This window comes from Saimiri boliviensis, chromosome 8, assembly GCF_048565385.1.
Source record: "Saimiri boliviensis isolate mSaiBol1 chromosome 8, mSaiBol1.pri, whole genome shotgun sequence".
NCBI classification, from domain to species: Eukaryota; Metazoa; Chordata; class Mammalia; order Primates; family Cebidae; genus Saimiri; species Saimiri boliviensis.
Genome location: NC_133456.1, coordinates 26,923,220 through 26,948,238, shown reverse-complemented (window position 1 = coordinate 26,948,238; position 25,019 = coordinate 26,923,220). Strand labels below are relative to the sequence as shown.

Below are 25,019 nucleotides of genomic sequence, written 5' to 3'. Positions count from 1 at the left end.
AATGACAGGCAAAGGCTATACCATAAGGCCTGCATTCCTGCTTGGGCAGTTAAGGCAAATTACTCTTTGTGGCCTTTTAGGAGACAGAGGATATCTTAAAATGTCCTTCATGTCAATGGGAGAAAAGATAACTAGCTAATTTGGGAGGTTCCTCCCATCTGTTACATCTAGATAATTCCTGCCATTATCATCATCTCAGTCAGAGGTCATAATTTTCCCTTATCTGAATAGATCATCACAGAGAAGGGGAATCCATTTCATCCTTTCCCTACCTTTTCCAGTAAAAACTCAATCTCAGTGGCTTCCAGGAAGCCTAGAGCCAGGCTTACTGCTCATCCCACATTGCTGCTACCACCTCTCTACTGCAAAAATATTTCATCTTTCTTTCTTTGTCTGCTTCTCTTTCTCTCTGTATATAGCTTTACTGAGAAACAGTTCACATACTACGCAATTCACTCATTTAATGGTTTTTGGCATATTCAGACTTGTGCAACCATCATCACAATTTCAGAGCAGTTTCATCATCCCAAGAAGAAACTCCATACCCCTAAGCCACCATCTTCCAATTCTCCCCCTTTCCCCACCAGCCTAGCCCTAGACAACCATTAACCTACTGCCAACTCTATTAGATTTGCCTATTTCAGATAGGTCATATAAACGGAGTCACACAATAGGTGGTCTTTTGGGGCTGGCTTGTTTCACTTAGTGTATTTTCAAAGTTCACCCATGTTATAGCATGTATCAGTACTTTATTCGTTTTATGCCTCAATAATATTTCAATTGTATAATTGAATAAATAGATCAATTGTATAAATAGATCATATTTTGTTTATCCATTGACAAACTAGTAGAGTTTTCACCTTTTGGCTATTATGAATAATGTTGCTGTGAACACTCATGTAAAGTTTTTGAGTGAGTATACCTTTTCACTTCTCTTGATATACCTAAGAGTGGAAGTGCTGGGTCCAATGGTAACTCTGTCTTTAACTTTCAGACTCTTTCAAAGCGGCTGCACAATTTTACATTCCCACCAGTAGTGTACAGGGATTCTAATTTTTCCACATCCTCACCAATGATGCTTGGTATTTTCTGTGTTCTGGGTGTTCTTTTTTTTTCTTTTCTTTTCTTTTTTTGAGACAGAGTCTGGCTCAGAGGCTGAAGTGCAGTGGCATGATCTCGGCTCACTGCAACCTCTGCCTCCTGGGTTCATGTGATTCTCTTGCCTCAGCCTCCCAAGTAGCTGGGATTACAGGTGTGCACCACCATGCCTGGATAAGTTTTTAAATTTTTGGTAGAGATGGGGTTTCACTGTGTTGGCCAGGCTGGTCTCGAACTCCTGACCTGAAGTGATCCACCCACCTAGGCCTCCCAAAGTGTTGGGATTACAGCCTGAGCCACTGCGCCCGGCCACTATTTTCTGCGTTTTGTTTTTAATAGTTAAAGTAGATGTGAAGTGATGTTTCATGGTGGTTTTGATTTGCATGTTCTAGGTGAGTAATGATGTTGATCATCCTTTTGTGTGTGCTATAATTGGGATATGGTTTGTCCCCACCGAGTCGCATGTTGAAATTTAATCCCCAGTGTGGAGGTGCTGGGGGTGGAGCTTATAGGGAGGTGTTTGGGCCATGAGGGCAGATCTCTCATGAAATGACTAATGCCTTTCCTGGGAGAGCTGGTTGTTAAGAAGAGCCTGATATGTCTCCCCCAGCCCCTCATCTCTCGTTTCCTTTCTCATCAGGCGGCTCCCTTCATCTTCCTCCAGGAGTGGAAGCAGCCTGAGGCCCTCGCCAGGTATTGATGCCCAATCTCAAGCTTTCCAGCCATCAGAGTCATGAGCCAAATAAACCTTTTTCTTTATAAATTATCCAGTGATACGTCCCCACCCAAATCTCATCTTGAATTCCAATGTATTGTGGGAGAGACCTGATGGGAGGTGGCTGAATCATGGGGGTGGGTCTTTCACATGCTATTCTCAAGATAGTAAATGAGTCTCATGAGATCTGATGGTTCTATAGGGGGAGTTCCCCAGCACAAGCTCTCTCTTTGCCTGCTGCCATTCATGTAAGACGAGACTTGCTCCTCCTTGCCTTCCATCATGATGGTGAGGCTTCCCCAACCACATGGAACTGTAAGTTCATTAAACCTCTTTCTGTTGCAGACTGCCCAGTCTCGGGTATTTCTTTATCAGCAGTGTGAAAACGCACGAATACACCCAGCCTCAGGTATTCCTTTACAGCAACACAAATGGACTAAGACAATGTGCTTACTGGCCATTTGTGTATCTTCTTTGAAGAAATGTCTATTCAAGTTTTTTGTCCATTTTAAAAATTAGGTTGTTGAGTTGTAAGAGTTCTTTCTATATTCTCGTACAAGACCCTTACTAGACATATAATTTGCAACTATTTTTTCATGCAATCCATATTTGCAAGTATGGGAGTCTTTTTACTTTTTTGATAGTGTCCTTTGGAGTACAAAAGTTTTAAATTCTGATGAAGCCCAATTTATTTCTTTTTTCTTTTCCTGCTGTGTTTTTGGCTATTATTTTATAATAAAATAAAGTTCCATTTACTCCCCTTCTTTTTTCTCACAGGCACCAACTATTGTAAATTCTAACAGAGTTGGGAGTAGATTAACGGTTGTCTATTCTCCTTTTTAAAAATGGGTTAGTCATACATTATGATTTAATACTGTGAACCGTCTCAAGTATTCTGTAAAAGAATAACAATTGATCCTTGTATAGTCCAGGCAAAGAAACAGGACTGGAATCTGAACTCTCATCACTTACCTGCAACAAGTAACGATCAGTGCGATGCCTAGGATAAGCAGGAGCCCACCTCCCGCTGCTGCGATCACCACGGTGATAAGTTGATAGGCTAAATGGGAGACAAAAAAGCAAATTGGCTGGAGGTAATGAAGGAAGGAGTGAGTTCTCAAGAATGGTCTCCCCTGACTCTACAGTCAATCACCCTCCCTTGAGGGGTACCCTCGCCTACCACTTCCCATTCTCTGGCAATGGATCATCAATGGCTATCTCTAAGGCTCTTTGTATTTAGAAAGGTTCATCCCCCTCCTTTTTTTTTTGAGACCGAGTCTCACTCTGTCACCCAGGCTGGAATGCAGGGATCTCAGCTCATTGCAGCCTCTGCCTCCAGGGTTCATGCGATTCTCCTGCTTCAGCCACCTGAGTAGCTAGGATGACAGGTGCATGCCACCACACCCGGCTGATTTTTTGTATTTTTAGTAGAGACAGGGTTTCACTGTGTTAGCAAGGATGGTCTCGATCTCCTGACCTTGTGATCTGCCCGCCTTGGCCTCCCAAAGTGCTGGGATTACAGATGTGAGCCATTGCTCCTGGCCAAAAAATTCCCCTTTTAAAGCCACTCCTGGGATAGCGGCTGCTCACTTTTACCTGTGCACCAGTCCCTGATGACACTTTCACCAACCCATGGCAAAAAGAGAAACATAAATGTGAATTATGAGTTTTTCAAAACCTTAATTTGTTCCTTTTTGATAACTGTTCTATAATCAAAGATTTTTGTCCTTTCTACTTTTCTTTCTCACTTAAGATGGGTGCCTTTTATCATGTGTAAATTATGTCTCAGTAAATTTGAATTTTATAAAAGTAGTGGATAAGCCCAGGAGACTGAGATTGCAGTGAGCTGAGATCACACCACTGCACTCCAGCCTGGGTGACACAGGCTCAAAAAAATAAAAATTAAATTAAAAAGTAATGGTGATAACGCAGAATCTTTTCTTGGCCACTTCCCACTCTTTGGTGTTAATTTTTTTAGTTCATGGGGATAGTAGATATAAAAATTATTAATCCAGTTCTAGATTCTTTTTTTTTTTTTTTTTTTTTTTTTTTTTGAGACGGAGTTTCGCTCTTGTTACCCAGGCTGGAGTGCAATGGCGCGATCTCGGCTCACCGCAACCTCCGCCTCCTGGGTTCAGGCAATTCTCCTGCCTCAGCCTCCGGAGTAGCTGGGATTACAGGCACGCGCCACCATGCCCAGCTAGTTTTTTGCACCTTTAGTAGAGACGGGGTTTCACCATGTTGACCAGGATGGTCTTGATCTCTTGACCTCGTGATCCACCCGCCTCGGCCTCCCAAAGTGCTGGGATTACAGGCTTGAGCCACCGCGCCCGGCCAGTTCTAGATTCTTACTTGATAAAAGGGAGGCAACCCTAGGTTAGACTCTCCCCAATTTTATACGGAACATTACTGATCAGTTAAGTCCAGAGTCTGGGAATCACTGCATCAACCATGCTAGAAACTGAGTAGCTCCTCAATAAATACACATTGAATTGAATTACCAGTGATTTATCAGTGATTTATCAGAAATTATCAGTGATTTAAGCAAGTACATATCATCTGCAGGCAGCAATACTAAAAGCTTTAATTGTTTTTATACCTATGTATTTCTGGAAAAATCATATTCTCAATAAATTCTATTAAATATTCTGACTAATTTCTTTGGTTTCTGAAATATAATGAACATTGTGTTCTTTGATTGTAAGATCCAAGATGAAATGCCAGTAGCCAGATTCTTGATAGTAATTAAGACTGGAACTGTGCTCTCCAGGCCCTTGTCCTTGTCAACAAAGACAAGGCACAGGGTGACACCCTCCTCCCCTCATCATCAAGCTCCTAGAGCAGGCGTCCCCAAACTTTTAACACAGGGGGCCAGTTCACTGTCCCTCAAACCGTTGGAGGGCCACCATATACGGTGCTCCTCTCACTGACCACCAATGAAAGAGGTGCCCCTTCCTGAAGTGTGGCGGGGGCCGGATAAATGGCCTCAGGGGGGTTGCATGCGGCCTGCGGGCGGTAGTTTGGGGACGCCTGTCCTAGAGCACTAGGTGCTGATTCAGAGTGAAGACAGGCAGCAGGCAGACTGTGGGCAAACACAAGCCATGCAGCACTTTACCTATCCTTTTACATAAATAAATAGCACAGAAAGCTGACTGTTGTGCAAAACCATCAGGATTAAGATACCTAGGAAACAAAGCCAAGCCATGGAATAAACGCATTCTCTTCCTCATGTCACATGTATTTGAAAGTGACTTTTTTAACAAAAGTGAGGACAGAAAGCACACCTCTTGAACTTATCCACTTTTCTTCATCTGCCCCAACATGGCTCTGACCTACCATCATCCCTCGTCTGGACAACTGCAACTGCTTCCCAACGCAGCCTCCTGTGCCCAGTCTTGTCCACTCTCTATAGAGACGAAATCTGATCTTGCCATTTCCCTGCCTTAAAAAACCCTCCACGGCTCCCTTTTTTCCTAAAGACCAAAGTCTAGCTCCTGCTTATTCTTCCACACCAAGTTAAATTTTCTTAACAAGCATCCATTTTAGAAGCGACCCTTGCAAGTGGCTGCAGCTATAGTAGGTTCCTGTTTGAAACAAGCAGGTTTGTCTAAAAAGAGACACAGATGGTGTAGATCAGTGCTTCTCAAACTATCTGTGGTCAAGGACCAGTTTTTTTGCTTTTTTATTTTTATAGAGTCTGCCCCCATTGCCAAGGCATATATATATATATATATATATATATTGTTTATTTATTTATTTATTTTTTTGAGACAGGTCTCACTATGTTGCCCATGCTGGAGTGCAGTGGCACAATCACAGTTCACTGCAGCCTTGAATTCCTGGGTTCAAGCAATCCTCCTGCCTTTGCCTGCCAAGTATCTGGGACCAAGGGTGCAGCAATTTTTTTTTGTAGGGACGGGGTATCACTATGTTGTCCAGTCTGGTCTTGAACTCCTGGCCTCAAGTGATCCTCCCATCTCGGCTTTCCAAAGTGCTGGGATTACAGATGTGAGCCACTGCACCCAACCTGGATATTCTTTTTAAATAAAGAAAATAAAGTCTCATGTGCTCTTCCCCTCATCTGTCCCCACAGCACCAACTATCATAAATTCCCCTTTCTCTTTTTTTTTTTTAAGGAGTTGACTGTGGACTGACATATTTGTAAAATATAACAAAACTCTTTTTCAGGGCTCCCATGCTTGGGTGTCACAGTTATGTCAGGTTAATATAAACATTCGTAAGTTTCAGCTTCTGTGTTATCTTGCCACGGTCCAGTAACAGTTCACACAGTAGACCACAAGCTGAGTAGCAGTGACATAATTTAGGACTTCCTGAACTCCCATCTGCATCCCAGTCACCCGCAAGCCTTGTTAAGACTCAGATTCCTGGTGTCTGCTCCAAAAGATTTGGTTCAGTCGTTCTGGGCAGGGACTCAGAACGTGCACCTGTAGAAGCTTTTATGGGATGGTGATCTGCCAGCCAGTGGACCAGACCATGGCAGCACTGGTGTAGAAAGAGCACAGGAGAGGAAAGAGCACTGGGCTGAAAGCCAGGAGACCACCCAGCACACGGGCAGAGAGAAAGATCCTGGGAGGGAACTCGCCAAAATGTTTGCACAAGTTAGCACTGCCTTGGGTAGTGGTGGATAACTTGCTTTCTTCTTTGTGCTTTTCTGTATTTCCCAAATTTTATTTACATATTTACACACACACACACCCCTCCCTGAAATCTTGACATTGTGTGTATATACACATACATATTTTTTAGAGTACATTTGAGGTTCTTTGGCAGCCATATCACTGCAAACTTGTACTATTCCCCACAGATCTTAAAATCATTCTGCATCCGACCTTTTCGGGTTAAGTACTGATTTTAGATTTATGATGATGTAGACGTGCATGGATTTGAATAAATGCCAACTGAAGTGTTTACTAGCTTCAGAGGTGCTCCATTTAAGTGAGACAGGAGGCAGTGAATGTCATCTTGGGCCTGTCTGTCCTATCCTTTCTAGTTTGAAAAGATTTCCTGGAATGAAGAACTTGGAATGCTTACTCGTACTTTCTTCTTGGCATTTGCTGACATTTCAGTTTCTCTCAAGCAATGGATCCATGTTTCCCTTATTCTTCACAGTTTCACATTGTTGTCATCACTGTTAGCATCTTTCATCAAACCAGCGGCACATCTGAGTCTTAGCCTTTCATTGGAGCCATATTTGTCTATGCTTATATGCGTCTTTGGATGGGATCTACTGGACTATCTGCTTAGCCAACCCCCTTCTGAGAACTGTGCACCCGCTTCCGGGTACCCCCTTCCATCTGTGGCTGGGTGTGGGCACACTCAGACATGTAACACCATCCCCTGACACAGCTGGCTGGTCCTGGAACAAACCCACCATCCAAACTGGATCAGTTAGTTACCTCCCAGGAATCTGGGAAAGACAGGGCTTTCACTTTCAAAGTTGCTGAACTAGTGACCTCCCCATCCCCAACCAAGAGTGTTCGGTGACCTTATTTTCCATCATGTTGTCTGGAAGGAGAGAGGCTGCGTACAGATACACAGCAAAGAGCAGACAAGAGACATGAGGATGCAGCCATGGCAACACATGCTCTCACAGGAAGCCCCTCGCTACCCCCAGCTGCTCAGGCTCCTTCCCCCACTTCCTTGGCTTCTGCCACTTCTGATGCCAGGATCCTTCCAATAAACTCCCTTTGTTGCTTAGGCTAGGTAAGCTCACTTACTCCAGGAGAACCTTAGCCCACCTTCCTTCAACATTCTTGAACTTTCTAGGTAGCCACATTAGTTTTTATCTTAAAATGCATTCAGTTTCTCTCCATATTTTTCCTCACTGAGCTCACTCGTGATTTATGGTTTGAATTTTGCCTTTTATTTTTTGAGACAGGGTCTTGCTCTGTCACCCAGGCTGCAGTGCAGTGGCATGAGCACAGCTCACTGCAGCCTCAACCTCCCTGGCTCAAGCAATCCTCCCACCTCAGCTTCCCGAGTAGCTGGGACACTAAGCGCATGTCACCATGCCTGGTTGACATTTTTTTTTTTTTTTTTTTTTTTTTTTTGGCAGAGATGAGGTCTTGCTATGTTGTCCAGGTTGGTCTCAAATTTCTGGGCTCAATCAATCCTCCCTCCTCAGCCTCCTAAAGTGCTGGGATAACAGGTGTGAGCCACTGCACCCAAATTTTGCCTTTAAAATCTTTCCACTCCTCTTCTATCTCTGTTCACAGCATTCTTACTTTCCCCTGCACCTTCTGAAATTCACCTTCTTTAAGTCTACAGGCAGGGTGTGAACATACCCAGTGCCCACCACTCTCCACTGTGACAGTGTGCTACATGATTCTGTCACTTTCTCCTGAGTTGTTTTACACAACTCTATCCCTTCCACCTCACTAAACAGTCCTCACTAGCCGGAACGTCGGGTACGGAGCAGCCGTTCCCTTTCCCCACTCCCGGCCTTCCCCCCTGTTTGAAGTGAAGGGAGGTCAGTCAAGACCGAGTAAAATGGCTGCTTTTAGCTGAATGAGACCTCCAGCTGCCTTCTGGGCAATAGTAATAGATTCTCTCACCTTCCCTGTAAGCGGTTTAGTGCTGTAATCCCGGATGTTTGTCCCGAGTGACTCCCACCAACACACGGCATTTCCATTGGTCCAAGCCTTTTATAACCCATGGCAACAACGGGGTGAATACAACTAAAAGACACTCTCTACACCTGCCATCGGACCGTAGGTTGGGCTGGGAAGACAGTGCAGAATGCTATTTAGGCAGAATGTCTGGCTTCCCAGGAAGAGGGCTCTCAGTGGGGAAGGCAGAATCTCACTCCCTGCTGGCGATGCTGGGAGGCTGTGAGGAAGGGGTATCCTCTGAAGAGGTGTAGACCGTTCGAATGAAAGGGTGACCTACAAAACGGACATGTGGCAAATATGAAAGAGGGATAGAAAAAAAAGTAATCTAGGAGAATGATGTGAATTCTATAATCACAAAGTGACAATATCCATGAGACAGAAAAATGGAGCTGGGCATGGTGGCTCACACCTGTAATTCCAGCACTCTGAGAGGCCAAAATGGTGGATCACCGAAGTCAGGAGTTCGATACCAGCCTGGCCAACATGGTGAAACCCCATCTCTACTAAAAATACAAAATTAGCCAGGTGTGGTGGTGCATGTCTGTAATCCCAGCTACTCTGGAGGCTGAGGCAGGAGAATCACTTGAACCTGGGAGGCAGAGGTTGCAGTGAGCAGAGATCGTACTACTATACTCCAGCCTGGGCGACAAGAACAAAACTCCATCTCAAAAAAACAAAACAAAACAAAATAACCAGAGAAATGGCTTAGATGACAGGAATATTTTAAAAAGAGACTTTTAAAAGGCAGTAAGGGGAATGGTTAAGTAAATTACAGTATGTCCATAGAGTAGAATTCCACAGGGCTATCAAAATGACATTATAAAATTATGTAAGTAAAAACATTCCACAGTTTACTAGGTTTAAAAGCAGGTTACAGAATGGTATATTCAGAGAGACCCCAGTTCTCTTAAAAAGATATACACATATATATCCCTGGAAAAACATGTAACACCAGTATTTCTCAAACTTTAATATGCATATGAATCTGCATGTTAACTAAATTAATGACCTTGGTGAAAAATCAGATTTGGATTCAGTGGGTCTGGAGTGGGGAGCCTGAAGTTGTGCATTTCCAACAAGCTCCGAGGTAACACGGACCCTGCCGGCCTATGCCCCACACTTGGGAGTAAGGAAACGTGGTGAACACGCCCTTCAATGGGCAGTGAGATTGTTTACTTCTCCTCTTCCCTTAACTTCTCTCTATTTGCTAATTAATTTGGGTTAAAATAGGGGAAATTAATGGACAGGTGCCGTATTGTTATTTTTTTTTTAAAGTAATTTATTTTAAAAACAGAAAAAAAGGCTAAACAACCCAAAGTGTCACGAGAGCGATTGTGAACCTGTGAGGAAGAACCAACATCAACTTCCAGCAACAGAGGAAATGTGCACACCCTAAGAAAAGGGTGGAGGCAGGGGAGAGAAAGACACGTCTGATGACACATTCCTAAAAGAATTCTGGGGCCGTTTGGAAAACAGTGTATTTGCTCTTGGAACTGGTAGAATCTGGGATATAAACAGACAGATAGCTTGCATATTTAGAAAATTAAAAGGAGAGCAGTGATAAGAAAGGTGCAGACCTGGGTTACCCAGGAGGGGGGACCTATCGCAGCTAGGCCGGCAGGGCCCGCTTTTCCACAGGGGTGAAGACTTGAGAGAAAGACTTGTCCTGCCTTTCCAGTTATTGATTGATTGATTGATTGACTGAGACAGATTCTCGCTCTATTGCCCAGGCTGGAGTGCAATGGTGCAATCTCAGCTCACTGCAGCCTCCACCTTCCAGGTTTAAGAGATTTTCCTGCCTCAGCCTCCCGAGTAGCTGGGATTACAGGCATGTACCACCACACCTGGCTAATTTTTATATTTTTGGTAGAGATGAGGTTTCACCATGTTGGCCAGGCTGGTCTCGAGCTCCTGACCTCAAGCAACTCTCCTGCCTCACCCTCCCACAAGTGCTGGGATTACAGGCGTGAGCCACCATGCCCTGCCCTTTCCCATTTCTCTGTAAGGAGTGAGGACTGAAATCTGGGCACAACTAGAAAGCAAACAGAAACTTTTAGAGGGGTAGGACATAGGTTATGCCCAAAGCCAAAATCTACTGGAGTTGGATGACTGCAAGGAACGTAGGAGTGAGAGCATCTTAAGACTGTGTGCTTGGCTGGAAAAAGCTGGCTTCCCCAGGCTCCCTGGGCTTGGGTAGAGGATGTGCCCTAAGAAGTCTGCACAGAGAAGCATTTCTGGCCTGTGAAAAATTCAGCCTGAGTCACAGCCCCAGGAAGGCTCCTGCTGTCTTTGGTGGCATAATGGGAGTAACAGCGGTGGGTGGTCAGAGCCTGCTATTTGGCACAAAACACTGAGTGATGAGTCACAGACTCCTAAGATGTTATCACCATAGAGAGGGATGAATTCCCAACTCCTTAACCAACACCCAGGTCTGGGCCCAGACCTCAGAGAAAGAGGCAGGTGGCAAGTGCTATTTATTGTCAGCCACCATAATATTAACTGCCTTGCAACACTGAAACTAATGGAGACATCAAAATGATAAGGTGATATTCACATGCCATCACAGAATAACAAAAGTTACTGCACTAACAATAAGCTGCCAGTTCCAAAAGGTGGCTGAGAGCGAACCATCCCGACGGGCCTCTGCCCTCTGCTGGACACAGTGACGGTGACTCGGACAAATGAGGAGGAAAAAGAAGTCTGAGGAATCAGAGAGAAATCTTGGCGACTTCCAGGACCCACAAACATCATGGGGAGGGCTTGACTTTTTCCTGACGTAAGAACTTACAGGATAGTCAATGACGTAGGGAAACAGCATCCCCAAACATGTATGGTACTTAATAATCTCTGAGAAAAAAATTGCCAGTGCCACTTAGAATAATGCAGCTCACACCCCTTTCCCGCAACCCTGTACAGACTCACCTTCCCTCGATGGATCACTCTGCCATTCACTGAGAAACATGAAGCATTTTCTAACAAAACTTATTTAGGGGACAGGTGCAGTGGCTCACGTCTGTGATCCTAACATTGTGGGAGACCAAGGTGGGAGGATCACTTGAGCCTCGGAGGTTGAGGCCACAGTAAGCCATGATCAGGCCATTGCACTCCAGCCTGGGCAACAGAGTGAGACCTCATCTCTAAGAATAAAAAAATGAAAACTAGGAAGCTGCCTGACCAAAGCAGGTTTAAAGTACTAGCTCATTCTATGAGAGGCCTGTCAGGGATGAGAGGCCTCAAGAGGACTGAGCAGGTCAAGTCTCTTACCTCCTGCTCCCTGGCTCACCCAAAGGGCACACATGGAGGAGAATGGGGTGGCCACACCTCCACACCTCCACACCTCTCACCTGTCTCACTGGCTCTTTCTCTGCCATCGGCAGGATTGCATTCAGATGAATTTCTTGCACACATGATACAGGTTGCTGCACCTTGAGCCTCCTTCCCTCATATTCTTTTTATCCATACTGCATGAAATTGTCTAAGTCTCTCTGTTTCTAATACTTACAGTATCTTAGGATCTGGTCCTCAGGCTTGTGATGTAATCTCTACTCTTAGCGTTGAAGCAGCTCTTCTGAAAGACTACATATGTATATACCAGGTAGTTCTAGTATTCCAGCATTTGGGAAACAGTTCTTAAATATCTTAAATCTCTGTCTGATTATTCAGTCTTTTTCCACATTGAAAAGTTGTAGATTTTCTTATCTATTTTTGTGCACAGGCTACCCCATTCTCTGATCAGTTTACAAGCTCTCTCTGACTCTGTTCTGGTTTTGAGTGAAAAATGAGATTCACACTAAAAAGTGAACACACCATTCTGTAGTCCAGGCAAGCCCTTTAAGGCACAGATATCCTCCTAAACACGAAAACATAAAGACCCTGAGCTCAGAAGAGAAACAGGCTTGCCTAAATACTGATCTTTAGAAAAGGGCATATACTGCCATCCAGACTGTTTTTTGTTTGTTTGTTTGTTTGTTTGTTTGTTTGTTTTTGAGATGGAGTTTCGCTCTTGTTGCCCAGGCTGGAGTACAATGGCACGAGCTCGGCTCACCGCAACCTCCGCCTCCTGGGTTCATGCAATTCTCCTGCCTCAGCCTCCTGAGTGGCTGGGATTACAGGCACGCACCACCATGCCCAGCTAATTTTTTGTATTTTTAGTAGAGACGGGGTTTCACCATGTTGACCAGGATGATCTCGATCTCTTGACCTCGTGATCCACCCACCTCGGCCTCCCAAAGTGCTGGGATTACAGGCTTGAGCCACCGCGCCCGGCCTCAGACTGTTTTACATAAGCCAAATCTCCAAAATACTCAAGCCTACCCTGCTAAGCATCAACACCTAGAAAGAATTTTGGCTACTTTTTAATTTATTTAAAAAAAAAACCCTCAAGTATGATAACTTCATGCCTTATTAAACTGAGTGCACCAAACACCACTAAGCACGTGATGACTGGGGTCCACTGGAGTGAAGGGCTGTGCTCACATGGTTCTAGGGCCCCACAGTGTCCTCTGGGACTTCTAAGAAGTACAGATTTGTTTATTATACCACCCAGGGCTACAGGCTGCTACTTAAAAAATGAACATCAATTCTGTGAGCTCTACCGTCTCTACTCATATGACCGTAAATATAATTGCTTCTGGAAGTAACTCCCTAGTCTTTCTCTGAGGATATCTTCAGTAACCTCCTGCTAGTATGCAGTCAGGACAAATCAGATGACCAAAGTCATCAGTAATCCTAAAAGGATACGTACTTCCAAGTCTCTAGACTCTGGCCTGACAGTAGCTCAACTCTGGGTGCACCAAAAGAATTTTATGTCAGTTTTATATTTAGCATCGAATGTGTTTGATTTTATTTCATTATTTTGATGTTTTTAGTTATGCTCAAAAGAAGTCAATAATGACACTTGCTAATAGAAAAGCTTTACGAACAAAGGAAACACCACTAATGACATCAGATGTAAGGTATACCACTGGGAAATAGAAACCGGGGGCTTTTTTACATGCATTGAATGAAATCGTGTCTACTTTCCTTCTAGTAAACTTAGAATATAGTCCACTGGCACATTGGTCTGTAGGATGAGAGATAAAGCTGTCCTAAACTAAAATCTTCATTGTGCGTATTTCTATTACATCTTATAATATGCTATTTCCCCAAATTTCTTTGATTTTGCAGAGAATTTCGATTTCTAATGTATCAATATAGGAAAATGTCAGTGCAAGCAATCTTAAATGAATTACAACTGCTTTTCTCAAAGAACTGGATTAGGTGCAAAACACACCACACTTACAGTCCCCACCAACACTCTTGGCTGCTTTGCGTTCCACCCTCTCCTTCCACTTGGAGCAGAGAGGACCGCTAAGTGTGTCTCAGTGATGCCCAGCGGGACTATGCTGGAAACCTCTAAGCTGTACCCACATTCTTCTCCGTCCAGTCTGTTCTCACGGCAGCCCAAATTGCTTTCCTTGATCAAACTGCTTTCCTGCTCTAAGACTTTTGCCAGCTGCCTGACAGTTATTGATTAGAGTCTACACTCTTCGCGGCCTGGTGATCCCAACCCCAGCAGTTCAGACCCCATACGCTTTGCCAACCCCCATCCTCCACCTTCTGCCTTCCTATCTTCCTATCCTCCAGCCACACCCACATACACACTGTCCCCGGAACACCAAGGCCCACGGCTGCCTCAAGACCTTTGTCTAAGTTGTTTCCTCTGCCCAGGATGTATTGTTCCCACACCTGCTAGTCTAAATCTTTGCAAATGTTCCTCTAATTCTACTCCCTCCAAGAAGTACTCTTGACTGTCCTCCCATTCTTCTCTGGGCACAGTCCCTGCCTCCTCATCCCACACCCATGTCTGGTTATCACGGTAACACTCAGCACAGCTGGCTTATTTAGGAGTGCGTGTTTCTCTCCCTGCCCAGACCTTGAGCCCCTGGACAGCACCAGTCAAGTCTTTCTCTTCGTTGTTGTTGCTGCTGTTGTGTTTTGGAACGCAGTCTCCCTCTGTCGCCCAGGCTGAAGTATAGTGGTGTGATCTTGGCTCACTGCAACCTCTGCCTCCCAGGTTCAAGGGATTCTCTTACCTCAGCTTCCCAAGTAGCTGGGATTACACATGCCACCACGCCAGGCTAATTTTTGTATTTTTAGTGGAGATAGGGTTTCACCATGTTGGCCAGAATGGTCTCGAACTCCTGGCCTCAAGTAATCCACCTGCCTCCGCATCCCAAAGTGCTAGGATTACAGGTGTAAGCCACTGCACTGGCCGTTCTTTGTTTCCCCACTAGGTTCAGCACGGAACCTAAGAAGACTGTGGATGTGAACTGAGGGAAGTGGGAGGAGACTGACCCCCGTGTACTAACCACAAGGTCAGGCCCCTGCCCACGCATACTTACGGTTTCCACAGTTGAGACCACCAAGGCCGAATGGGCAACTGTAAGCCAAGAAAGAAAATGGGTGAGAATTCGTTTCAAATCTTAAAAGAAATAACTGAGGCAATTCATCTAAATAACTTCTAAATAAGATTTGTAACAAAATTAAATGAGCATAGAGCCTACCTCATGCAGGTTTCATTTTCAAGCCTATATCCATCTTCACATGCTGAAAGAGAAAAGGAAAATGCATAAATGTGTCTGTTTACCGCTCCCAAACTCCCAGTTAATTAAACGCCAGCCACCCTGAAGTTCACAGGATTATTCTAGTACCAAAGGCTGCAAATTGCTTTGGAATGATCCTGACTTAAATACTGTTGCTAGCACAACTCCTTTTTTTTTTTTTTTTTTTTTTTGAGAGAAAATCTTGTTCTGTTGCCCAGGCTGGAGTACAGTGGTGCAATCTCAGACTACTGCAACCTCCAATTCCCGGGTTCAAGCGATTCTCCAGCCTCAGCCTCCCAAGTAGCTGGGATTACAGGCATGTGCCACTGTACCCTGCTAATTTTTGTATTTTTAGTAGAGACGGAGTTTCACTCTGTTGCTCAGGCTTGTCTCGAACTCCTGATGAGCTCAAAGTGATCTTCCCGCCTCAGCCTCCCAGTGTGCTGGGATTACAGGCATGTCACCATGCCTGGCCTCAAATCTTAACCTTATCAAGAAACTTTTCTTAACCTCTTTGTGGCTCTCAGATCTCCAGCTATAAAAATTATTTTATTGGAGGTGATTAAGTGAAATAAGGCATGCAAACAGCTTAGCACAGGTCTGGTACATAGTAACCGTAACCACTAAATCAATATTTTGTAGTTGTAATTATTTTTTGAGATGGCATCTTGCTCTGTCACCCAGGTTGGAGTACAGTTGGCACCATCTCAGCTCATTGCAACCTCCACCTCCTGGGTTCAAGCCATTCTCCTGCCTCAGCCTCCTGAGCAGCTAAGATTACAGGCGACCACCACTAAGCCCAGCTAATTTTTATATTTTTAGTAGAGATGGGGTTCATCATGTTAGCCAGGCTGGTCTCAGACTCCTAACCTCAGATGATCTGCCTGCCCCAGCCTCCCAAAGTGCTGGGGTTACAGACATGAGCCACCATACCTGGCCTGTAGTTGTAATTATTATACGACCAAAGCAATTCATTTAGAAGTTCTCTATAGATGAAGAATGTCCCCTGGGAACATGCTTCCATCACAAAGACAAATGGCTCACCTTCATTAATGTAAATCAAACCTTTAACCTGACACCGGCCCTGCTGACGCCCTTCCAAGAGAAGTGGGGAGCTGTGGGTGACATCTTCTGGGGCACAGTCCTGGTGTGTACCCAGGTTTTCATAACAGAATGCTCACCCTATAATCTGTGTAGGGGATTTTGGACATATCTAGATGTGTGCTAATCGCCACCTTGCCCAAAGAACAGAACTTTGAATCCTCGGGTCGTGGAGCTCATGGAACACCGCTTCACTGAAGCAGTTGTGGCCTGGCCATTTCCCTGGATCAGCAGTTCCTGAATTTATGTGATTACAGGACATTTTCAACATAACAATAAGATGACAGAACACCGTGAGCTATAATGCACATGCCTGCATGAAAGCAGACAATGAAAAACGGCCTCACAACAAATTCTCTGCTGCAAGGAATGATAAAAATGTGATTCAGGGTTAATGTATGAGATACACTGCATAAAAGATCACGAATAAGAAAAGGTGTAGGGTGTAAAGCTGCAATCCTTGATGGGGTAGTGGACATGCTAATGGTGGGTTGTGAGGGCCAGCAGCATGCATGTCCGGGGGTGAGGAGGGGCAGAAGGCTGGGGAGTGATGCCCTGGGGCTGGATAGCTTTCTCGTGCCAGATAACCTTCCTCATGACGATGTGTTAAATGTTCTTCCTCCTACTTTCTTCATGTTAGCAGCTGAGTATCCCAGGTGTCTGTTTTATCGTCACAGACCTTCTGTTGACATATCACTAGAGTGTTATGGAATACAGTTTCAAAAACGCTATTCTAAATCATCTGTAATGGGTCTAATAGCAGATATTAGAGAGCTGTGCACCTGGACTGCACTGTTTTGGCTCCACAGAATCACTTTTCCTGAGCTACAGTCTCCTGTACTAAGGGCTTTTTGTTCTAAGCACAGCCATGGGAAAGTCCCCATGGTATTTATTTGGGGATGTCATGCACGGCTTTGCCACAATACCATTCAGTAACCTCTTGATGAGGATGCCCTAGAGAAATTTCTCTTGGCTCCATTTTTTAAAAAGACAGGGATGCTCCTGGACAGCTGCTCTTTTTACAGATCTCGACTCTTTTCAAAGTCACGTTTCTCTCTTTGCCTCAGTGTCCGGGAAGCTCGGCACTTAAATGACGGGCCTTCTTTTAGCAAGCCCACCGGACCCTGCCGTGTCTCTTTCTGTGTATTTACTTTCCTTCTGGCCTCAACAAAACTATCTGTTTATTTCCCCTTCAACCTGATTTAGCTTTTACATATTTTTAAATCTTATTTCATCAAATGAATTTTCACTAGGTGCTTCAGATCCTTTTATGCCACAGGTAGAGCTTAATCGCATCCCATTTAGGGAAGAAGCAATGAGGCCCATCTCCCAATCTTTGAAACCTGAGTTCTCTGCTGGCCTCACTCAGGTGGGGCCTTCTCTAAGGAGCCAGCTGAGTGCTCCTGCATCTCCTCCGTCTGTGGCCGGTTGCCCTCCTCCTGTGTGTGCCTCTGCCTCGTGCTGCAGCAGGTCAGGGGAGTGGGAGAAGCTGCCCTGGATGATCTGTGGATAGCTAAGGCTGCAGGGCAGCCACCGGGGACTGCTTACTTCTCCAGGGACTCCTCCCCACCCATCTCGGCACTGAGGCAGGCTGATATCACGTCAGCCTGTTCTATTCTGAACACTTCTTCCTGGAAATGTTTTTACATCCAATCTCCCCACCCAACATTAGCCCTCATCTGCTGGGTGGAAGCGGTCCACTCAATGGCTGTCATCCAGCCAGATGTAAGGTCCATCTGCTATCCTGCCCATGAGCTGATGGGTTGGGCTGTTTTCATCTTGCTTCAGAAGTGACCTGGCTCCCTGATGTCATATTTCTCTTTTTCAAATGGGCTCATTCCATCATTCATCAATGGTTGAGTGCCACTGTGCCCATGGGCTGTTGTGGGGAAACCCTGTCAGTGAGGCACTCCCGTGCTCCTTAGGACACATCATCTCACTCATCTCACTTCTCATCTCACTCACCCTAGAGCAGCAGTCCCCATGTTTTTGGCACCAGAGACCGGTTTCATGGAAGACAATTTTTCCATGAACCAGCAAGAGGGCAGTCTGGGGGAAGATGGTCTCAGAATGAAGTATTCCGGAATGATGCATTGGGCATTAGATTCTCATAAGGATCACGTAACCTAGATCCCTCGCACGTGCAGTTCACATGGGTCCGCACTCCTATGAGAATCTAATGCCAGTGCTGATGTGACAGGAGGAGGAGCTCAGCTTTATAGCCTGGTTCCTAACTGCACCTGCTCATGTGCAGCCTGGTTCCTAGCAGACCACGAACCGGTACGGTTGGGGACCCCTGCCTCAGAGGGAATCTGACCACAGAGAACTGACGATGGAATAATGTGGCAACACCTAGTATATATTCCCAAACTGGGCTTCCCCTATTGCCATAAAAACTTTAAAAATAGAAATAAGTAGATGGTGGCCTTTTTTTTTTTTTTTTGACACAGAGTCACTCTTTGTTGCCCAGACTAGAGTGCAATGGTGTGATCTCGGCTCACTGCAACCTCTGCCTCCCGGGTTCAAGTGATTATTCTGCCTCAGCCTCCCGAGTAGCTGGAATTACAGGCACCTGGCTAATTTTTGTATTTTTAGTAGAGATTGGCCAGGCTGGTCTCGAATTCCTGACCTCATGATCTGCCTGCCTCGGCCTCCCATGGTGCTGGGATTACAGATGTGATCCACTGTGCCCCACCAATGGTGGCATCTTAAAAACTCTTTTGTTCCCTTGCAGGAAATTATGTCTAGACATGCCAAACCTTTCCTGTCTTATTTGCTGTCTCGTCATTCATCCATTCATTCATTCAACAGATACTTGCTGAACCCTGCACTGTTCAGGACATGGTTCTGGCTCTCAAGGCACCGCAGTCTGATTAAAGAAAGAGACATGCAAACAGGTTGTGAGAACTTACTGCCAGGTGTGATGGCTCACGCCTGTAATCCTAGCACTTTGGGAGACTGAGGTGGGGGGATTGCTTGAGTCTAGGAGTTTGAGACTGCCTCAGCAACTTGGCAAAAGCCCATCTCTACAAAGAATACAAAAATTAGCTGCACATGGTGGCAAGGGCCTGTAGTCCCAGCTACTTGGGAGGCTGAGATGGGAGGATTGCTTGAGCCCAGGAGGTCAAGGCTGCAAGGAGATCTGATTGTACCACTGCATTCCAGCCTGAATGACAGAGCAAGACCTTGTCTCTAACAAGAAAAAAATAAAAAGAATTCATCATGATGCCTGCATGATGGAAGGAAGCTAAGAAACCTATGAGACAGACATTTACTTTGATTTTATATTTAGCTTTGAAAGTCTGGTAAAGACATTTTCTGTGAGACACCAAGCATATTGTGTGTGTGTGTGTGTGTGTGTGTGTGTGTGTGTGTGTGTGTACGTGTGCACGTGTGTGCACACAGCAGAGAACACAGAGACTTACTAATGTATATAGCTTGAATTGCAGTGATTTAGAAAACACACTTCTCTATCCTCTGTTATACACAGGACTGAGCCTTGATTTGAGGTGTCAGTGCTCCAGCACTGGTGGCCAGAAGATGTCACTGCTAACCCATCAGAACCCAGCCTGCAAGGCTGTGGCCCAAGAAGCTCCGGAATCCACTCATCAAAGGCCCGATGTCTGCAAATACTGCAGAGAAAGGGCTTCACAGGGTCTCAGCAACAAGCCCAAAAGCGAATCAAGGTTTCCTTTGGCTGCTTCTTGGGTCCTGACTTGGTAAACATAAGGTTGCTGGTGCCTGTGTCACCACACTTGGTAAATCTTTGACAGCTATTGTTAATGCTAGCCTGTAAGTCATCTATGAAATTGCTGACTTGGAAACAGAGGAAGTGGTGCAGGCCAGCCAGAAGCAAAGGTGACAGGGCCACTGTTGAGACACTGTTCACAGGGAACACAACAGCACCATGTTGCTGCTTCTGCCCACCTTGCGTCAGCTCCTCCCAGGAGCACAGCGCCCTAACACACAGATATTAGCCCAGTTTACTTCCCCCATGAAGATGGGCTCACTCCTCATTTCTAAGAGGCACAAGGAGCAGTTTGCATGAAAGCAGATAAGATGGCATGAGGAAGCATCATCTCTTCGTAGCAATGACGGCAGTCTGGCATAGCACTGAGACATGCTGTGTGCCGGTCACACATCAGGACTTAGGCCCAACACAGAGAGTTGGCCTTCCCGTTCAAAACCCATCACAGGTCCCACCTGGAGAGCTGATGATATGCACTTGAACTTTGTATCCAAACCTAACCAAGTCTGAAGGTCTGAAGCTCAGGATAAGAGTGCTGCCCTGAAATATATTTTTATCTGTGATGAACAAGTCCTCTAACGGGAAGACCTGATAGAGAAAAGTGGCATGTCATCTCGCCCCAGTATGTGATTTTTATTCAGATTCCAGTAACATCCATTGACATCTGTTACCAGCAAGGTGCTGACTGAGTAGGAAAACTGGTCATCCACGACAGCCTTTAATTGTTAGTTTTTCTGGTGATTACGAGTTGCAGCAGCCTTTTATAAGTTACAGTGCGTGGTGCTCTGGACCGGAATTAATTTTATTTTAAAGCAGTATTCTTGGACTATGTTCTTCGAGCAGTCTTTCCCTCAAACTATATAAATTTAAGCTTCACCTAAAAGGTTAGTAGAATTAGATTTCTGCTCTCAAACACTTCATGAGACCTTTAAAACCAGAACTTGTTAATTCAACAACAGCCTGGGCCAAATAGCAGAGCAGATGCTCACGGCTTATAAAGGGCCTCTCTATCGACTGCCTTCCTTAACTTTTAGATTCTACAAGAGAGGGTCATCATACTCATTTCTCAGAAGAGGAAACTGAGGCTCAGAGAAACAAGGCAACTTGCCCAAGATGATACATGATCAGCGAGGCAGAGTTAGGCTCTGACTCTGGCCTCAGCTGTCCCTGAAAGATACTGGCTTGACTCCATGCTTGTACTTCCACTTTAAAAGATTAGCAGACAATGGATAAAGCTTTGGGAATTAAAACAATAATTTTTCTAACTTCCTTTAAGTGGAAAAAAAAAAAAAAAAAAGAAAAAGAAAAGGCACTGCCACTACAGGCATTCCATTCTCTCTTCCTTTGAATTTAATTGGCCAGACCAGCATGCACCAGTCAAAGATAATGCTATCATTCCAAGGAGATAATGTATTCAATCCTGCCATGAGCAAAATAACAAGAACCAGTTACCCCCAGTTTAGAATGGTCACGCCTAAGCAGAGAGAGAGAGAGAGAGAGAGAGAGAGAGAGAGAGAGAGTGAGCGAGCGCCGGGCAAAGTCTCAGGACGGGTCACAGAACCACGGGCGAACCTGTGGCTACCTCGGCAGGAGTGGTCCATCTTGTTGAACTGAAAGTAGCCCGACTTGCATTGGCACAGGGCGATGCCGTCCAGGTCAGTGCAGACGGAGGTGTCTTTGTCACATTCGGGACTCTTCCGCTTGCACAAGCTGCCCGCTGCAGTGGAAAAACAAGATGGTGAAACAAACCAAAACCTCCTCCACTTCAAACCTTCAAACCTCCTCCACTTCAGTGCTCATGCATCTGCATGAAGCTTCTGTTTAAAGAGGCTGAGAACAGTTTTCCAAACAGTCTCATGGAGCAACTCTCCTCTCCGGAGTCCATCTGCACTGCCTTCTGCCACTCCTTCTCTGGTCAGCCCCAGGCTGTGCACGAGTTATTTCCCCATTGAAAACACCCTCAAAGTGTGCCGCAGACCGACAGAGAAACCAAACTGGAATAAACAGGGCCCTGTTCCCTCCTCCGGTGGCCACTGCAAATACATTCCTTAATGGCTCTATGTCTTCCAAAGGACTGCAGGGGTAGGATCAGCACAACCAGAAAATATGGCCAAGTTCTTACGAAGCCAAGACTTGGACTAAGAACAGGAGCACAGGCCAGACTTATCTCAGGTGGAAATGCATCTCACCTCTGTGTGTCTACGTGGCCTAAAAAGGGACCTAGCACCACTCCTTGTGGCAGCGTGGCTTGCTGTCCTGATAGTGTGCTGCCTACAAGAGACTGGTGATGAGGAGGAGTCTGAAAGGTATCTACTTGCCCTGGGCTGTAGTGTAATTCTGTTTATTGGGCAGTCTCCTCAACTCCACTGATGGGTTTTTGAGGCTTCTTCATCTCTGGGTCTTCAGTCCCTTGCACAAGGACTGGTTGGTACACATGGCAGCCTGTCACTCACCAGGCCACCACCAAGAGAAACAGAGGCAGGCAGAGGAGAAGCCTACCTTTCAGGCTTGCTACCTTGTTCACTTTAGGGCCTCATTCATCTCATGGATGACAAAGAATCATTTCATTATTATCAGAAAGCATTTCTTCTGGGGCATGTGGCCCTCTTTGAAGTTGTGTACATCAGACACAATGAGGGTGCATAGGTCTAACGTGTATATGGGGTACACAGGGAGTAGAAGAAAAATAGGAAACCAACTAGATAGTGGATAGTACCTTATCTACACCCATGTGCAGGGAAAGGCAAGCTAGATATTCGCCGTTATGTGGGGCAAGCTCAAGTTTAGAACAGGAAGAGGCAAGGGGAAGGGCCATGTACCTATCATGCAGGGAGGAATGGCTGCCAATTTTCCAGGCACGGTCTCCCATTTCCCACCTTAAGGAGGATGCCAGACTATTCAGAAGCCAGGTATGCCCTCTTAATGCTACAAAACTGTCCCTGCCCAGGCAGGTTTTAGTGACGTGAGTTGCCACCCCCCATGGGGTTCCTGACACCTGCCCTTTTGTGAGTCCTGAGAACTCAGGGCCAGTGGAGAGCCTGGTCACTCGAGGTAAGCTTAGGACACAATTTCAGTTCTCAGAGCTGAATTTCCTGCCTTTATCAGTGGAAGCTGGCGTGCTCAATCAGAACCACATTTGTGTGTGTGATAGAATTTCCTTTGTTTATTGTAAAAAGTTTGTATTTAAGGGAGAAAAATTAAAAATGGAAAATCTCACCAGGCAAACACTGCAAAGCTGGCACCAGGGAGGTAATCAACTTCCACAATCCCTCATCTCAACTCTTTGAAGGCTTTGCCAGTCCTCAAGCCTGAAACTCCTCCAGGGAAGAAACCTGTCGAGGCTGACACTAGCCTTGTCCAGCAGCCAGCCAGAGTCGCCTGGCCTGATTAGATATTTTCTGGAAGCCAATGTCTCGTTTTCCTTCCACCCTGCCCATTAATCGAGCCTGTTGGCAAATCACTCTGCTGGAGCAACTGTGCCCTGCACAGAAGCAGATCCATGCAAAAGCGTGGGACACAGGCCCTGCCTCTGCAGTGGAGGAGTCGCGACCCTACAAATTCTCAGAGAGTGTTCTACCATAAATCCACCCAATAGGACCACATAGAATCCCACTTTCACGTAAAACCCGGTGGTGTGATTTTGCTACATTCACAATTCCCATGGTCCTTCCTGGGCATAACATCCGCCAAAACAGACAATGAGACTCTAAGTAAATCTAAAGCTCAGACGTTCCATGGGGGATTTCCAAAGACTAAACCTCTGGAGACAACAAGAGCTGCAGTTCTTTGAAAGGCAAGGAAGTGGATGTTTTGTGAAGACAGAAAACCCTCCCTTCCAATGGCAGTGTCCGGGGTAGCCCAGCACTGCCCTTATGCTGGCAACACCCAGATATCAGAAGCCATCAAGGCCACCTCACTAGCACTCAGGAAGGTTAGCATGAGACCAGGTTGGTCTTGGCAAATCCTGGAGAAGACCTGGGAGGAAAAACAGGGAAGCAAGCCTGTTTTTCCCAGCCGATATGCATAGCTGTCTTTGTTCTCATGGGCTCTGAAAGGAGACGTAAATGGGAACTTCAGCAAGGCAGCAAGGGTGACAGGTGCTACCCCATAAACCATATACAGGCAGTCAGAAGAATGGGAGTCAAAGAGTGGGCAGGGCTGCCCTGAGCAGGCTCTTTCAAATCCAAATAACTGGCACTTGATTTGCAAGGCATGAAGGCATTTACGGAGGACAAAAAGTAACTTGGTACAACGGTGACGACACAGAATGCACCCCATAAATAGTTAGTGAACCGAAAGGTACCTTTCCTACCTCACTGGGGAGGGCAACTTGCTACTCTGGAATCCTTGGAAAGAGAAACAAAAAGGTAAAACCACAGAGTCTCAAAGTTTTGAGCACGATATAATGGGGCATGACCTTTCTACTTCACTCCCCATCAGTAGTAACTTCAACTTCAGAAAGTTTAGATTTTTTTTTTTCAAATTAATAACTAGCCTTAAATGGGCCGAGCTCCAGCTCTTATCCCAGAACAAAGAGTTAACAGTCTGGCTCCCAAGCTCTGGAATATATAGGCTCACTCCAGAAGCCCGCTTGACTGGCCGTTACAAAACCCAGGCCCACTGGGAATGTCAATGTCATGGATCTACCGGCAGACTGTGTCACCACCTGATACCTTCACTATGTCCAGCATCTGGATGCCAGATGGGAGGTTTAGACTAGATTCTTCATCCTCTGCCAGACCTACTTGTGTAGTAAAATGAGCTAACTTTGATCAAGTAGCATGAGGCAATAGGGACAAGCGCCCTTTGCAAAGAACCACTTTGGATTCCAGTGAGTTTTCCTGTCCCAGAGGTGAAACTTCCCCTCTAAGACCCAAACTTCCCTTTTGACCTTGTCTCCAATCCCTTTCTTCATTTGCCTCATGCCAGATGCACTATAGCAGCTTTTGACAAAACAGACAAAGCAAGAATGAGTAAAGGAAAATCACCGTTTATGGCATCCCTGTGGGCATTCTGGCCTACATTCTTCTGGTCTTGCTGCTGTGTATTTATAATGTGCAAACAAACAAACACAAAAGATGGGTAATGCTGCACATGCTTATTTACTTAACCTAATACTGTATCATAAGGAAGGTTTTGGT

At 45.4% G+C, this 25,019-nt stretch overlaps 1 protein-coding gene across 2 annotated transcripts in view; it reads right to left on the bottom strand.

Annotated features, from left to right (window-relative positions):
- Window positions 1–25,019, bottom strand: part of HEG1 (heart development protein with EGF like domains 1) — a 100,198-nt gene that overhangs the window by 8,935 nt on the left and 66,244 nt on the right. For both annotated transcript variants that reach the window (XM_039477368.2, XM_074404209.1), the window contains exons 17-20: window positions 21,461–21,595; window positions 14,991–15,033; window positions 14,829–14,866; window positions 2,786–2,873 (exon numbers count right to left, since the gene is read on the bottom strand). In XM_039477368.2, the coding sequence (XP_039333302.2) occupies window positions 2,786–2,873; window positions 14,829–14,866; window positions 14,991–15,033; window positions 21,461–21,595 (304 nt within the window). The remainder of the gene's footprint in view (window positions 1–2,785; window positions 2,874–14,828; window positions 14,867–14,990; window positions 15,034–21,460; window positions 21,596–25,019) is intronic.